The sequence below is a fragment of the Dioscorea cayenensis genome, chromosome 17 (assembly GCF_009730915.1).
Source record: "Dioscorea cayenensis subsp. rotundata cultivar TDr96_F1 chromosome 17, TDr96_F1_v2_PseudoChromosome.rev07_lg8_w22 25.fasta, whole genome shotgun sequence".
Classification (NCBI taxonomy): Eukaryota; Viridiplantae; Streptophyta; class Magnoliopsida; order Dioscoreales; family Dioscoreaceae; genus Dioscorea; species Dioscorea cayenensis.
In genome coordinates this window covers 21,071,614-21,087,234 of record NC_052487.1, presented here as the reverse complement: position 1 = coordinate 21,087,234, position 15,621 = coordinate 21,071,614, and the positions used below count along the sequence as shown (strand labels likewise).

General features: G+C 38.6%; 3 protein-coding genes across 3 annotated transcripts; 1 reads left to right on the top strand and 2 right to left on the bottom strand.

Moving 5' to 3' along the window:
• The first annotated feature begins 819 nt into the window (after positions 1-819).
• Positions 820-9,153, top strand: LOC120281257. The gene is given in 11 exon segments (XM_039288126.1): positions 820-1,004; positions 1,099-1,463; positions 1,466-2,289; positions 2,322-3,085; positions 3,132-3,646; positions 4,585-5,558; positions 5,603-6,335; positions 6,798-7,053; positions 7,155-7,244; positions 7,247-7,866; positions 8,805-9,153. Coding segments are annotated over 9 exon segments (4,839 nt in total). The 5' UTR covers positions 820-1,004; positions 1,099-1,241; the 3' UTR covers positions 7,708-7,866; positions 8,805-9,153.
• A 633-nt stretch (positions 9,154-9,786) lies between these two features.
• On the bottom strand, positions 9,787-11,063 carry LOC120280591 (cyanidin 3-O-rutinoside 5-O-glucosyltransferase-like). The gene has a single exon (XM_039287462.1). It carries the CDS (start codon positions 11,022-11,024, stop codon positions 9,858-9,860), a length of 1,167 nt encoding a protein of 388 aa, XP_039143396.1. The 5' UTR covers positions 11,025-11,063; the 3' UTR covers positions 9,787-9,857.
• A 2,685-nt stretch (positions 11,064-13,748) lies between these two features.
• LOC120281256 (crocetin glucosyltransferase, chloroplastic-like) lies at positions 13,749-15,293 on the bottom strand. The gene is made up of 2 exons (XM_039288125.1): positions 14,564-15,293; positions 13,749-14,423 (listed from the first exon to the last, which is right to left on the bottom strand). The coding sequence occupies exons 1-2, from the start codon at positions 15,291-15,293 to the stop codon at positions 13,834-13,836; spliced, it is 1,320 nt and encodes a 439-aa protein (XP_039144059.1). The 3' UTR covers positions 13,749-13,833.
• Between the last annotated feature and the right edge of the window lie 328 nt (positions 15,294-15,621).

The window sequence follows — 15,621 nt, the reverse complement described above, 5'->3', positions numbered from 1 at the left end:
TTTTTATATATTCAAAAATATTGATTTAATTACCATTTATAATATATCTTTAACGGTATATATTGTGAATTTTTCAAAAAGTATACATGTAAAAAAAGAAACTGTTATTTAATAATGTTTACAAATAACTTATGCTAGTTCAAATTCAAATACAACTAAAAATTGTTAAAGAATATTTAATAGTAAAAAGAATAGTAACTACAATTTATAAATAATCATAAATTTTTAAAGAGATGAAATTTAAAACAAAAACACCACATCAAAAACTAACACCATTTTGAATAATGGTAATTACATAATAAAAGTCTCATAATAAAAACGATGTCTAAAAACAAAATTTTAAATGATTATAATTAATTTAGGAAAAAATGGTTTTTTTAAATAAAGGTGATTTTTTTTAAAGTAAGCTAGAAATAGCAATTTTTTTTTTCTAGAAATAGCTTAAATATTTTATAATGCTATTTATTGAATAGCATGGGAAAAAAATAAAAATAAAAGGGCTAAATCCGTAAATTTAAGAGAAAACAAGGGCATTTCATTTACATGCGAAAAATGGAAATTTAGTGAAATATTCTTTCCAAATATCTCACTTTACGCGCCCACGCACAATCAGATCCTGACCGTCCAAGGGTTAAAGATAATCAATCTTGTCCGTCCATTCTCTCCACACCGACCCCGAAATCCACGGATCCCAGAGCACATAGCTGAGTTTCATCCGTTGGATCAAAGATCGACGGATGTGATCCATCGTACGACTCGCAAATGAAAGTTGTAATTTTTCTAATTCCTTATTATTTTTTTTTCTTTTTTGGGCGTAAACCCTCGGTCTCGTGAAATCGACGAAACCCTAGCTGTCTGCTGGCTCTCTAGGGCTTGGAAATTTCCTAAAAAAAGGAGGAGAAATCGTATGATTTTCAGAGGGCAAGGAGTGTGATTGAGTTGGAGATCAGTTCCCCCATGAAATTTTGTTCAGATCGGTGGTTTTTTGGGGAAATTTCAGCCAGGTATGTGTTTTTTTTCCTAAATTTTTATTGATCTGTTCGATCTTGTTAAAAGTTGGATGGGAGAATCGGGTTTGATCGGTTTTCTTGTTCCCAGGGTGCGATTTTTGATCGATTTGAGATCGTATGGTTGTGATTTTGGTGTTATCTGTGGATTCAAGGTGTGATCGGTGGCTTATGAATGATGGGAGATGATGATTTGGGGTTTCTGCTGTATGTCTGCGGATTGAGAGTGTTTAAATGGAACGCCGTGTAGAGCAGTCTGATTCATCTGATAATTCCAAAAAGTCGAGATCTTTGGATCGGCATAGTTTATATATTGGGAAACCGAGGAGTTTTGTGAATCTTAGGGCTAAGAACTTGGCGGTGGGCAGTGGTCATGAATCTAAGGATTTGAGAAGGAACAGGAGGTGTTCTGCATTTGTGAGCAGGGTGCCCTTTCCAGTTGAATCATGGAGGAAAAGGGCAGGAAAGAGGTGTTACTGAGTAGTTTTCATCCTGCCTCCAAGCGGCGGCGCAATCATTTGAATGTCTCATTGTTGAAAACAAATGGGTTTGTTTCAGGTGTCAGGAGGTGGGAAAATCTGGAAAATAAGAGTAGTGCTTTGCATAATTCAAGTGGTTTGGATCAAAATTCACAGAGTTTGAACAATGAGACTACTGTACAAACATCGGATAAACAGGAGCATCAGTCTCTCAGTGCTCGGGGCTTGTTAAATTCACATGGTCTGGGAGATAGTCTTGTGATTCCTAAAAGGCCTCGAGCCACCACAAGACGTAAAAAAATTGAAAATCTTAATAGCTTAAAGAGGTCCCCAGGGAATTCTATCAGCAATGGCAAAGCAAGAACTGATGCCCCATCAAGCAAATCTCCAATCAATATATTTCCATCTCCTCATGCACCGAATGGCTATCTGAAAAAAAAACTGGACAGTAAGCAAAATAGTTGTTTCAGAAGAGATGGTTCTGTTCCTAAAATAAAAGATGAAAAAGAGAAACACAATAGGAAAAGAAAGAGGTTGGAGGTTGAGCGAAAGACCAATGTGGAGAAGGAAAAGCTTGGTGACGATGAGAAGTTATCTGGAGGCCCTGTAGAGGATGATGAAGATAACCTTGAGCAGAATGCTGCCAGGATGCTTTCTTCTCGATTTGATCCAAGCTGTACTGATTTCTCAGGGAAAAAAATGGCATTGTCTTTGAAATCTGCAAAGGGCTGTTCTCCATTGAAGCAATTTAATGGTACTCTTAAGAGTTTGTGTTCGGAGACTTCTTCGGGTCAGTGCCTGAGGTAGAGTGCTGCGCCCATGAGACCCGAAATAGTAAAGGGTTTGCTAGGAAAAGGCGCCATTTCTATGAGGTCTGCTCTAAGGATATGGATCCTAACTCCTTGATTAAGCAGAGGATTAGAGTATTCTGGCCTTTGGATCAGTGTTGGTATTTTGGCTTGGTAAAGGATTATGATCCTGCTAGCAAGTTGCATCATGTCAAATATGATGATCGAGATGAAGAATGGATTGATCTACAAAGTGAGAGATTCAAACTTTTGCTCTTCCCAAGTGAAGTTTCTAGCAGTTTAAAATTCTCATAATTTGGGTTTGGAGTCAAAAGCAGAAGACCGATCAAAAAGGATGAGGATATCATTGATGACAATTGTATTGGCAACTTTATGGAGACGGAGCCCATAATCTCATGGTTGGCTCGGTCAACTGGTTCTTTGAAATCATCCCCACAAAGGGTCTTGAAGAAAAGAAGAGCCCATTTTCTTAATAATATTAGGCCATCTACCTTGTCACGGAAGATGAATGTGAATGCCGAGCTGTCTACTATCACACCCAACAAGTCAAATTTAAGCTCTGCTGTTCCTCGGAATTCCCTTGATGGAGAAATTGCTGGTGCATCTCTACTCAACAACATCACTCGTTCTGATGACAGGAAGCTATCGTTTGTTTATACCAGGAGACGCTTCCGGAAGAGAAGTAGTGTTTTGGATGGTTTGCCTTCTCAGGTTTCTTCCTGTGGTAATTCAGCTGGATCCTTTCACATTCTTGCTTCTGCTATGGACACTGTGACAGCATTGAGAAATGGCGCCTAACCATCACCAAAAATTGGACTGAAACAAGTTTCAGTAAAAATTGTTACTACCACCTCAATGCATTCATGATCTTTCATCTGAACTGAGAACCTGTTGGCTTAGCCATGCTGATTATGGCCTTCACTATGGTAAACTTATTCAGGTATCGCCAGTGGTACATATGGAAATAATTTTTGTTGATAATGTTCTGGGGTTGAGGGTTGTATCCTTTGAGGGATGTTTGCAGTGGCTATGGGGTTTTGTCTCTTTGATTATATCTGCGTTTCATGGCCAGAAGCATAAGAAGCTTGCAGATATGTTATTGCCATCTACTTCAATTGGGTTTAATGTCTCAAGCTTACATGATCGAAGAAGGCATATTGTTTTTGTTCTGCATAGCTTTCTTCAACTAGATAAATCAAGATGGGAATATCTGGAATATAAACTTAAACATCATTGTCTGAAAATGATGGGGTTACCCATTGATTCTTGTTTTAATTCCAATCTTAAGAATCTTCCAAGCAGTTGTGGGATGATCTCCACCACAGTGATGAGTGACCCTGCCGCAGATAAGGTATATGATCATTTTGCATATGTTATAACTCGTAGAAGGGAATCCTCTAATTGATATTTGTGTATTTTGAGATGCTGTCTTACTCAAAACATGCGTTTTGTTTTTTTGTTTTTTTGTTTTAAACATTTTTTTTGTTGGAATGATGTGTCTCTTGACTTATTTGGGGTTGTATTGGTGTCAGCATGATATGTTGCTTCTCTTTTGTTTCATCTTTATTTTATCCATATGACAATTCTCTCATATTTTCTTCATCTTGATGATATATCTTATCATGGCAGATGTAGAGGACAAAGAAACAAAATAAGTTCAATCAAGTGAACAGAAAACACCATGGCAGGAGTTTACATAATACCTATTTCTCTTTGCAATTTAAATTGATAGAATTTCAACCTATGTCTTTGATGAAATAAATATTTGGTTTACCTTGTTTTCAAAGTTCTTATACTCCAGTATGTAATTGCTACCCTTAAAGTTGTTTAAGGAATTAAAAATCGAACCTGTCCATCTAATCTGCATTGCGTTATAAGTAATTCTAAATTATCTAGAGAAAGTTTGTTATCTTGGGGATGTAAGCTTGGCTAAGTTGTATTTTTATTGTTTATGCAATCTGAGTCATTCTGCCAGAAGATTACTGAAGCCTTTGTAGACTATGTTTTTAGCTGAAAAGGATAAGGTAAAAGGTCATCTTTTGTCTGTGGTCTGTTTACTTGATGGTATTTCTTAATATCTAATTTGACAAAAATATAACTGATTAAAGCAATTCTTCTGATTTTTGGGCTTTTTTCCCATCAGATTGCCTTTGGTTGTGCTTGAAAGAGCATTTTCTATATAATTAGATTGTTATAAGGCGAATAGAGCAGTACCTTCATTAGGATTATGGAACTTATGGCAGTATCCCTTTCTGATTGTGAATTCACATCTTCGTGTCTTTTTGGCAGGACTTATCTGAGAGGCTGTGCTCAAGAATGAACCTTTTACTCAATTCTTTCCAGCAGAAAAATGAGAAGCTTCCTCCATATGCTTTTTCATTTGCCGAGTCACCCTACTTGTTTCTTGGCGTGCATCTCAAGTTGTTGGTTCACAGGAATATGACTTCTCTTAAGCCTAAGAAGCCTTCTGCCATGGCATCGAAAGAGTTGGCAGAAATTGATGTAAAGTCAATTAATGATGACTGTTCAGCTATTGAGAATTCTCTAGATGGAAGTTCAGAAATGATGCTCGAGAATTTGGGTTGCTCTTTGGCTGCTTCCAGCTCTGGAAGGCTAGATGATAGCCATCCAACGGGAGAAACAGATGCTTGCTCGGTCAGCAGTGGTGGTGACCAGATGAAATCCAATCACAGATCCATATCCAGTGGAGGGAAGATTACGGAATTTCTATTGGCCACTCAGACACGAGGAATGACTGCAATGAGAATATTGAAAAAATTCAGAGCTTATCATCTTCATGGATGGGTGATAAGAAATATTCTTCTTCATCTCCTGACAATGATTTTTTCCTCCAGAAAAAAACATGAAAATGGGTGTGATTCTTGTTTGAATGATACCAATCTACATATGCAATCATGTGATCAAGGGAAAGAACAATCTAATGAGGATATGCAAGCTGCATGTCATGCATCTGATATGGCTTGGGAGATGAATGCCCTTCCTGTAAATGTATCGAAGACAACTGCTCCACGGAGCATATGGCATCATAATCGGCTCCCTTCAATTTCACCTAACTCTTGTCAACGTTCAAGATTGTGGACTGAAGACTTTGTCTGGGATAGCTTTGCCAGTGGCTCTAGGAAGCCTCGAACTCAGGTCTCATATTCACTATCCTTTGGAAATCGTGAGATTGGTTCAAGACCCCGAAGCCATAACCGGAAGGCAAGACCTTTTAAAAAAATTAGAATTGATAATGAGAGAGTGTGCCTCATGCATTGGGAAGTTTTCACACCTATTTTGCTTCAAGAATTTGTGATGCAAATGTTCTGGTGACATCTGGGGATAGAGGCTGGAGAGAATGCGGTGCTCAAGTGGTTCTCGACTCTGATGATCAGCATGGTTGCAGAATATCTGTGAAATTTTCTGGGGTTACAAAGTATGATCACAAAGTACAGCAGTCTCTCCAACCTGGATCTACAAATCGCTTTACACATGCTATGATGTGGAAAGGTGGAAAAGACTGGACTCTAGAATTCACTGATAGGAACCAGTGGTCCCTTTTCAAAGAGTTGCATGAAGAATGCTATAATTGGAATATTAGGTCTGCTTCCGTTAAGAATATTCCTACCCCTGGTGTTCGTCTGATTGAGGATGCATATGAAGGTAGTTCTGATGTGCCCTTTGTTCGTAGTTCACCAAAGTACGTTCGGCAAGTTGGTACAGAGATTGACATGGCCTTGGATCCTTCTTGTGTGTTATATGACATGGACAGTGAGGATGAGGAGTGGATATCTGAGTTCAGACTTTCATTGGATGACTCAGGGAATAATGGGTCAACTGAAGTCACAGATGATATGTTTGAAGGAATCATGGATATGTTCGAGAAATTTGCGTATGCTCATGATTGTGATGAGTTCACCGAAGATGATATTCAGGAATTCATGGCTGATGGTGGGCCATTGAACATAACTAAAGCTATTTATGAGCACTGGCAGCATAAGCGACGGAAGAAAGGTTTGCCTTTGATTCGTCAGTTTCAGGTGATTTCAGATCTCTAAGCTTATTCATGTTTAACCGCTTCAATTTGTTTGTTATTTTCTTTCAATTTTTTTAGGTTAAAGCATCGTGTCAGATATTTTGTATTCTCTATATTGACATTGGCATTTTCCTCTTAGAGAAAACTGGCCATTCTTTATGTATATATATAAATATTTTTAAATGGTGTAGATTGATAAGAAGTCACATTAACGTTTACATGTTTGTAAGATAGGAAATTGTTCCTTTTTCTCATGAAGTATGGTTTCACAGCTTTTATTGAGCACCATCCTATTATTCTTGTTTTCTATTACTTGGATGATTGATGCACTAAAATTTCTGTTATTCTACTGATTTCAACTTCTCCACTAAACCATGTCTTATATCATTGCCACCAAACCTTTTTCTTCTTTATGTTTTGTTATCTGTGATAATCACAGCTAACTATTTTCTATTTGCTCGTGTAGCCTCCATTGTGGGAGCGTTACCAGCAACAACTTAAGCAGTGGGAATCAGCCTTGAGCATAATGCACAACTCTTTAGATGGATCCCAAGATAGAGGTTGTTCAATTGAAAAACCAGCCATGTTTGCTTTTTTTGTTTTGCGTCCAAGGGGCTTGGAAGTACCAAACAAATTCTCAAAGCAAAGGTCTCATAAGAAGTTTATGTATAGTGGGCATCACAATTCCTTTGCAAAGGAACAGGATGGCTTGCATGTGTATGGTAATATTGTTTTTCTTTCTTTATTTATTTCTTTTGTTTCAGTATTTAATTTAAATTCATTTTTTTATGCATTCTGATTCGCCTCTACATTTGCCCTTCAGACAGAAAAGTGAATGGAACATCAGCTGGAGGAGAGAAGGATTTGGTTATTGCTATCCCAACCTATGAATCTTCTGATTATTTTTCATTCACGGCATGCTTTTATCCAGTTTCTCCCCAATGGATTCCCGAAAGATGGGATTTTTGATGACTAATGATGCTTCTGAGAGAAGTCAATTTCCTGGCCTTCACAGAAATAATTCAAAGAAGATAGGATTGTTGGCATCTCCTAGGGATCTTCAAATGTTGCCTTCTCATAATCAGAAAATAAAGAGAAACTTTGCTTCACGGTGGAGTGCTGATATGCCTGAGTGGCCCAGCCGAACGGATTCACATCTTGAGGAGTTTCACAGGCATCGAGCTGATATTGATGAGTTTAGATTACGGGATGCATCAAGTGCAGCTCAGCATGCAAGGAACATGGCTAAGCTCAAAAGAGAGAAGGCCCACAGGCTTCTGCACAAGGCCAATCTTGCCCTTCACAAAGCCACTGTTGCTCTTATCACTGCAGAGGCAATTAAAGCATCGCAGAAAAACTTGATTGGTGATGGTTAGGTCTTAAATGAACTTGAGGAGTCTCAGGCATAAACAGCTCACATAAATTAAGGCACATGGTTCATCAGTTTGATGGCTAAAAGCGTATGCGCGGAGATTGACTAAGTCATCCCTTTTTGGGATGGAACTGTTGATACAACATGAACTTTTGACACATAGGTACTTTTGCAGAACCAGATAAGTCATTTACGAGCATTTTCTTTAGCAATTCTATTTAGTTATTTTGTGCTCTGTGCAGTCACCCCATTAGATGGACCTATTACTCCATTTAGAAGTCTTATGTAGTTTCTTGTTTGCTAATTTTGTACAGAAAATTTCCTTCTTACCTTACCTTTTTTTCTTAATGGAAATCTTTGCCGATACTGCATTTTTCTCGAAATACTATCATTCTTCTTGAGACTTCCTTCATTTCTATCATTGTGAGATTCTATACCCATGTAAACACATTTACTTGTGGTGCAAGAGCTGCTTGGAACTTAACGGTATATATTCTATAATTGTATTCATCCTCCACAAGTATGTTGGATGATTGCATGTGTCAGAGAAAACGTCCAATTATACACTTGATTCCTAATCATTGTCAGAAATCAGTATGTGGATGTTCTAATTGTTAAAAATTTTAATTATACGACTTTCATTATTGGAAGCCCGTCGTACTATTAAAGCTTCTATTTTTGCAACTTTTTAATTATATATGAGGTATGCATCTTTTTTTTTTTTTCGCTCCCTAGCTATGGTTCTTTGGCTGATTCAACCCCATTAGATAAATCTGTGGGTTTCTATGTTGAAGTTTATGCAGTTGATGTTGTTCCTCTTATTAATTCATGACATCCATGTAGCTTAATTGCAACTTAAATACATTGTTGTCAGTGATGTCTACTAACTTGTATCTCTTAACAGCAGCAATCAGATGTTATCGCCCGACTTTTCTAGTCATCTGCATCTCATGATGTTTGCTATTTATTTCTTCCGAACGTTTTGTGTATTATGTATTTATGATCGAAGGTTTCTAGCTTTGACCGTTCTCTCTATAAATACTGCTATTTGTTATGTGTTTGCTTGGACCAAAGGGCTTAAGGATCATTCTCATGGTTTAGGTATATAGCAAAAGAAGATGGTAAATCTGAAGATGTGGCTCTTTATTCCTTGCTGTTCAATTGAGAAGCTGGCAAAAACTTTTTACAGTTAACAGCCATATTTTGACGCCAACTTTAATAGGATCATGTTACATTGTTGCTTGTTATTGACAGTAAGAAAGTTCAGTTTTCATCTTGTCAAAGATGTACCTGGAGAAAATTTCATTTTCTTTCCCCTTTTCATTTCTCTGTTGTTAGTTCTTTGGAAATATAATATGATTATGATTCACAAGTAGGTTTGTATGGTTTGGCCCCTGTTTCATTGGTGAATAACATATGTAAATTATTCAGTTTTGCATGTCTCTAGTCTATTTTCAGGAAGAGTATATGTAAGTAAGGTTAGTCTTTTATTAGTAAAATTTGGAAGTATTATGTGTGAACTAAATGTGTGAAAGATGCTATATCTACATTAAATTTTTATTCTATTATTGTTTAAATAAATTTAAAAACCAAAGGGATAGCTATGCATCTACATTCAGTATTCTCTGTTTTTTCTCATAACAACCGTAGCACCTTCTTTACCTTTTCTTTTGCAAAGAAAATTAAGCTGAAGCCATGAACGCTTCATCATCTTTGTGTAGCATTTTTACCATACAAAAAAGTAGTCAAAACCACAGATAAATATGATGGTGCATCGGTTAACGATCTTTTAGAGATTTATTATATAAAGCTGGCTAGACCAACATGTGTAATGAAGAGACATTTTTTTATTAAGCTAGTTGAAGAGATAAAATTTTTATTTATCTTTCAAAAAAACGTTAGATGAAGGTGATGTTTCTTCCACCTAATATGTATTACAGTCATTCGGAGTTGTAGGCATAGTATGGCATTGTGTCTTGGAGTAGTGTGAATTTGTATGTTTATTTGGAAAGATGCAAAATAAATGTTATTATTATTATTATTATTATTATTATTAATCCATCTCTTTCATTACCCATGCCGGTTATCTTCCAAGCTGGATAATTAATACAAACAAAAACAAAAACAAACAAAGAAATCAATTACAAACAGAGATCATTTGATCTTTTCAACTAGGACTTTCATATTAGCATCAGAAGACTCTCCTCCACTAACAGCCTCCAAAGCCTTATCTTTCCACATCTTGGCCTTTCTTCTTATCTCAACACCCTTCTCTCCATCCCCCATCACTAACTCCAAACACCTCACAAGCTCTTCTCCTTTAACAACTCCATCACCATCACCATCACCATCACTCCTCACTCCACAACCCCACAAACTCTCCACCAACTTGGCATTCATCCCTTGATCTATCCACTGAGGCACACACACCATTGGCACTCCGCACGCCAAACTTTCCAAAGTTGAGTTCCATACACTATGTGTCACAAAACATCCAACAGCCTTGTGAGCCAACACTCTCACTTGTGAGCACCACTCCACCATCATCTCATTCCCATCCTGATCATCATCTCCTTCAATCTCAACTAGTTCTTTCTCTCTGTTATCCTTTCTCAAAACCCATAGATATGGTCTCTTACTCTCCTTCAACCCTTTCACCATCTCCTCTATCTGCTCCTTCTTCATCACTGACATACTCCCAAATGATATATACACCACTGATCCTTCCTCCTTACTATCCAACCATTCCATGTACTTCTTCTCATCCTCTTTGAAAAGATAACCAGAACTAGATAAGTTGGTTTCTTTTGATAAAAGTCCAACAGGTATGGTTTCAATCTCAGCACTAACTGAAACTAAAGCATCAGTTTCCCATTCCTTGAAGGTGTTTATCAACACTCTAGGCTTCATATTCCTCTCTTGTTCTCTATCCAAGATCTCAAACATTTCTCTCATTAATTGCACAATGGAACCGAAGTAGCTATCATAATCAGTGACGGTGAGAAACGGTGACAAGTCTTTGATTTGAAGGGCCATTAACCCCGGCAACCAAACAGTGAATGAAGGTTCGCCGGCGTGTGCTTGGATGAGACTCTCAAAACCATGAAAGAAGTGGTAATACGTTGCGAATATAGTGGCTGCTTGTATCCAATAGAAGACGAAAGGGATGCCATGTTGGTTAGCAATGTCCACCAGCCATGGTAAGAAGACGATCACCATGCATGTCACCGGACGGCCACCGGCGGCGAGGTCGTTAATGAGTATAGAAACGTCGTGTTGAGTATTTGTTCGGAAGAGTGAGTGGCACTCCTTGGCATGCATGGTGCCATGTTTGTTACCTTCTTCGTCGAAGCCATCGGAGAAGGGAGGTAGGTGATTAGGCCATCGTTGAAAGCTTTGTCGGAGTTGAGGGGTGGAGGAGAACATGCGGCGGTGGGCTGAGATGGTGGTGGAGAAGGTGACGGCAACGCCGGTGGTGGTGGCAAGGTGCTTGGCGAGGTGCAGGGTGGGGTTTATATGGCCTTGAAAGGGGTACGTGATGAATAAGAAGTGGGGTTGATGGTTGTCCGCCATTAATGGTGTTCTTGAGCTTGAAGATGAATGGGATGTTTTGTTGAAAGCTAGAGCTGTATAAATAAAATGAAGAAGATGATGAAAGACTGACGTTGGTGATGACGTATGGTTTTTAACATATCAGTACTTTGGATTTAAGAGCTTGGTTGAAAAATTGCGTAAGAGCAATTGCTGCTAAAGCAAATTAATGGAAGTGGGGAAAGTGAACCTCCTTATCTTAGGCTTATTTTGTGGCGGACTAACCTTGGATTGTTTCATTGATGATAATATGAGATTTAGTAGTTTTGAGAATAGTATGAATCTAGGTTATCCATTGAAGGCCAAAGCCCCTAGCTGCTAAAATCTCAAGTAGTAAATTCAAGGCCAAAGTATCAAATACTTTTGCAAAGTTTACTTTGAAGACGTATCCAAGTAATTTCCGTTTTTGAAGATTAAAATTACTTCTTGAACTGCAATGGTATTATCGGCAATACATCTTCCTTTGATGAAGCCAGATTGAGGTTCATCAACTAAAATGTTGATGACCTGACTTAGCCTACTAGCAAGGATTTTGGAAATGATTTTACAGATAAAATTGATTAGGCTAATGGGTCGAAAGTCAGAAACTTCTGTCGGTGCATTTTTCTTAGCTAGCTATGAGCACAATATTAATCCAATTTAAGCCTTCAAGATTAATATGACTGGACAAAACTAATCTCGAAGATCAGAACCAAGCTATCTTCTTGGAAATCCATTTACCTTTCTCTTGGTGGTCGACTGACCCTGCTCAACTCGGTCCTTTCTTCAATTCCCACCTACTGGATGTCTGTCTTCAAATTACCATCCTGGGTAATTAAAGAGATAGATAAAATCCGTAGAGATTTTCTTTGGAAGGGTCCGGATCTTGGTTCCAAAGGTCTCCGACTTGTTGCATGGGACAAAATTTGTCGACCTCGTAGTATGGGTGGATGGGGTATTCTTAACCTTCACTCCTTCAACAACGCTCTTCTTGCCAAATGGTGGTGGAAAATCTTTTCTGGACAACAAGGCTGTTGGTCAAAAGTCATTCATCTAAATTACCTGAGTAGAGGTCCCCTGGACCTCTATTTCACTCTCCACCAAGAAATAAATCCTTTTTCTGGGCTGGCATCACCCCTATTCTTCCTGCTTTCAGAGCTTGCACTTCTAAATCCATTTGCAATGGTGCCTCTACCTTTCTCTGGTTCGACAACTGGCTTGATGGCCGTGCGCCAAAAGACATTTGGCCTGACCTTTTCAATATCTGCATGGCACCCTGGATTTCAATTAGACATCTCTATCTGAACCTCTCTTCCCTCGAATCAATTTTTAGTGAGGTTTCTTCGGATGCTCTTCAATCTCTCTTACACTCACTACCTGATTGTTCTTCTCCCCATGAAGATAGGAGCACTTGGACCTTGGAATGTAAAGGCAGCTTTTCTGTTCATTCTTTCTACAAATTCCTTATTGATGGTGGTTTGCGCACTCCTCTGTACCTTTCCTTCTGGAAAGTGGACTGCCCCAGCAAGATTACTCTCTTTTGTTGGCTTGCTAGTGACAATAAAATTCTTACTCTGACCAATCTCGCTAAGAAAGGATGTAACTCCCTTATTGGAACGGACACTTGCGTTTTATGTTCTAAAAACTCAGAAACTGTGGATTATCTTCTGATTCATTGTGACTTTACCTCGAGAATTTGGGCTTTCTTCATGAGTACTCTGAATCTTCATTCATTCCCAAATTCTACTGAGCAGATTTGGTCCACTTGGATTTCTTCTCTGGATGTGCGTGTGCGCACTTTTTGGGACCTTATTACCAGAGCAATTTTCTAGAATACCTGGCTGGAAAGGAATAATCGAATTTTCTATCTTACCTTCATTACTATTGAAGTAATTATTTTTAAAATTTCTCGTATGATATTTAATTGGTGCTCTGCAGCTAATGACTCAACTCAGCAAGTTCCCAATGATTCCATTCAGTCTGTCAAGCGCTCCCTCGACTTCTTGAGCGCCAGATCTGCAGGCCTCGCCAGCGGCTCGACACAACTTCATCGTCATGAGTGACTCTCCTAGGTTCCGCTGAGCTGACCTCTGCTGTCTTTTGGTGGTCTTCGTCTCCTCAGCTCCTGGTCGTGGGTCTTTCTTTGGTTTTTTTTCCAGTTGTTTTTTTATTTCGTTGGTTGTGGACTGTCACACCACTGGTGTAGTGTCCTTTTTGTTATGTTTTCTCTTGTTTTTCTTTTTCTTTAGTCTTTCTGAGTTGTCTGTTGTTGTTTTCTGTTTTTTTTTAATAAATCTATGGTTTATTCATTTTTGTCAAAATAAAATAAAATAAAATAATAAAATAATGATAGAAGTACATTATCAAAGATAGATGATGCTCTTCTACCGATCACTAAATAATATTAAAAAAGAAAAGACTTGTAATCTAGCTGAGTTGACAGAGTCTTCACAAAATTCTGATTCTATTACATTTTTTTTATATATAAAATCTTATTCTATTACATAGAAAAACTAACAAACATAAAAAAAAAATAAAAAAAATAAAAAAAAATCAATCATTAAGAAATCTTTCGAAGAAAATTGTTTAGATTAAGAGAAGACGATCCACCTTCACTCACAGCCTCCGAAGCCTTGTCTTTCCATATCTTAGCCTTTGTCCTGATCTCAACACCCTTGTCTTCATCCCCCATCACCAACTCCAAACACTTCACAAGCTCTTCTCCTTTGACAACACCATCACCATCAACTGCACTCTTCACTCCACACCCCCACAAACTCTCCACCAACTTCGCATTCATTGCTTGATCCGACCACTGTGGCAAGCACACCATTGGCACACCGAACGCCAAGCTTTCCAACGTCGAGTTCCATCCACAGTGCGTCACAAAGCATCCGACTGCCTTGTGTGCCAACACTCTCACTTGTGAACACCACTCCACCACCATCCCATCTCCTCCTTCATCAATCTCAAGTAGTTCTTTCTCTTTGTTATCCTTTCTCACAACCAATAGATATGGCCTCTTGCTCTCCTTCAACCCTTTCACTATCTCCTCCATTTGTTCCTTATTCATCATTGACAAACTTCCGAATGATATATACACCACTGATCCCTCCTCCTTCTTGTCCAACCACTCCATGTACTTTTTTTCTCATCCTCCTTGAAAAAGATAACTCGAACTGGATGAGTTAATTAATTTTTGGTACAAGTGCAATAGGTATGGTTTCAATCTCAGCACTAACTGAAGCTAAAGCGTCAGTTTCCCATTCATGGAAGGTGTTCATCAACACTATACGCTTCATCCCCTCTTGCTTTTTCATCCAAGAACTCAAATAACTCTCTAAACAAACAGAGAAGAGCGCCATCTAGGCTATCAGAGTTGATGGTTCTAACTAATGAAGGCAAGTCTCTGATTTGGAGAGGCTGCAACCCTGGAAAGCAGACGGTGAACGAAAGGTCGTCGATATACGCTTTGATGAGACTCTCAAAACCATGAAAGAAGTGGTAGTACGTCACGAACACGCTGGTGGCTTGTATCCAATAGAGGACTGAAGGGATGCCAAGCTCGCCGGCGATGTCCAACACGCAGTTTAAGAAGATAGTGTGTACCATGCACGTCACTGGCCGACCACCGGCGATGAGCTCGTTAATGAGGATGGAAACGTTGCGTTTACTATTTGTTCTGAAGATTGAGCGGTACTCTTTGACATCCAAGAAGCCACGTCCGTAACCCTCTTCGTCGAAGCCATCAGAGAAGGGAGGTAGGTAATGAGGCCATCGTTGAAGCCTTTTGTCCGAGTTGGGGTGGAGGAGAACATGCGGCGGTGGGCGAAGACGGAGGTAGAGAAGGTGACGGCGGCGCCGGTGGTGGTAGCGATGTGCTTGGCGAGGTCGAGGAGGGGTTAATATGGCTTTGCATGGGGAACGTGATGAATAAGAAGTGGGGTTGAGGTTTTTCCGCCATTGATAGTGATCTTGAGCTTGAACATGAACGGATGGCTTGCATGGGAGTTCCAGCATGTATGATATGATATGACATGATATATATATATATATATAATGGAAACGGGATGAAGAGTGACGTTTGTGATGAGTTATGGATTTTTACGGTGTTTTATACATATTTTTTTCTTAGTTTTAATTTCATGAGCACGATGTTGCACGATTTTTTTTTTTACATGATTTTTCTTTTAATGGCGTGGGAGTTCCGGCAGGTATGATATTATATATATGATTAATGAAAACTGGGGTTTTTCATTTCATTTTGAAAGAAGTGTTCTGGAGTGCGAAAGTAGGAGAAATGTCACTTTGTTTAAGTGACAAAAGTAATATCACTTTAATAGCTCTA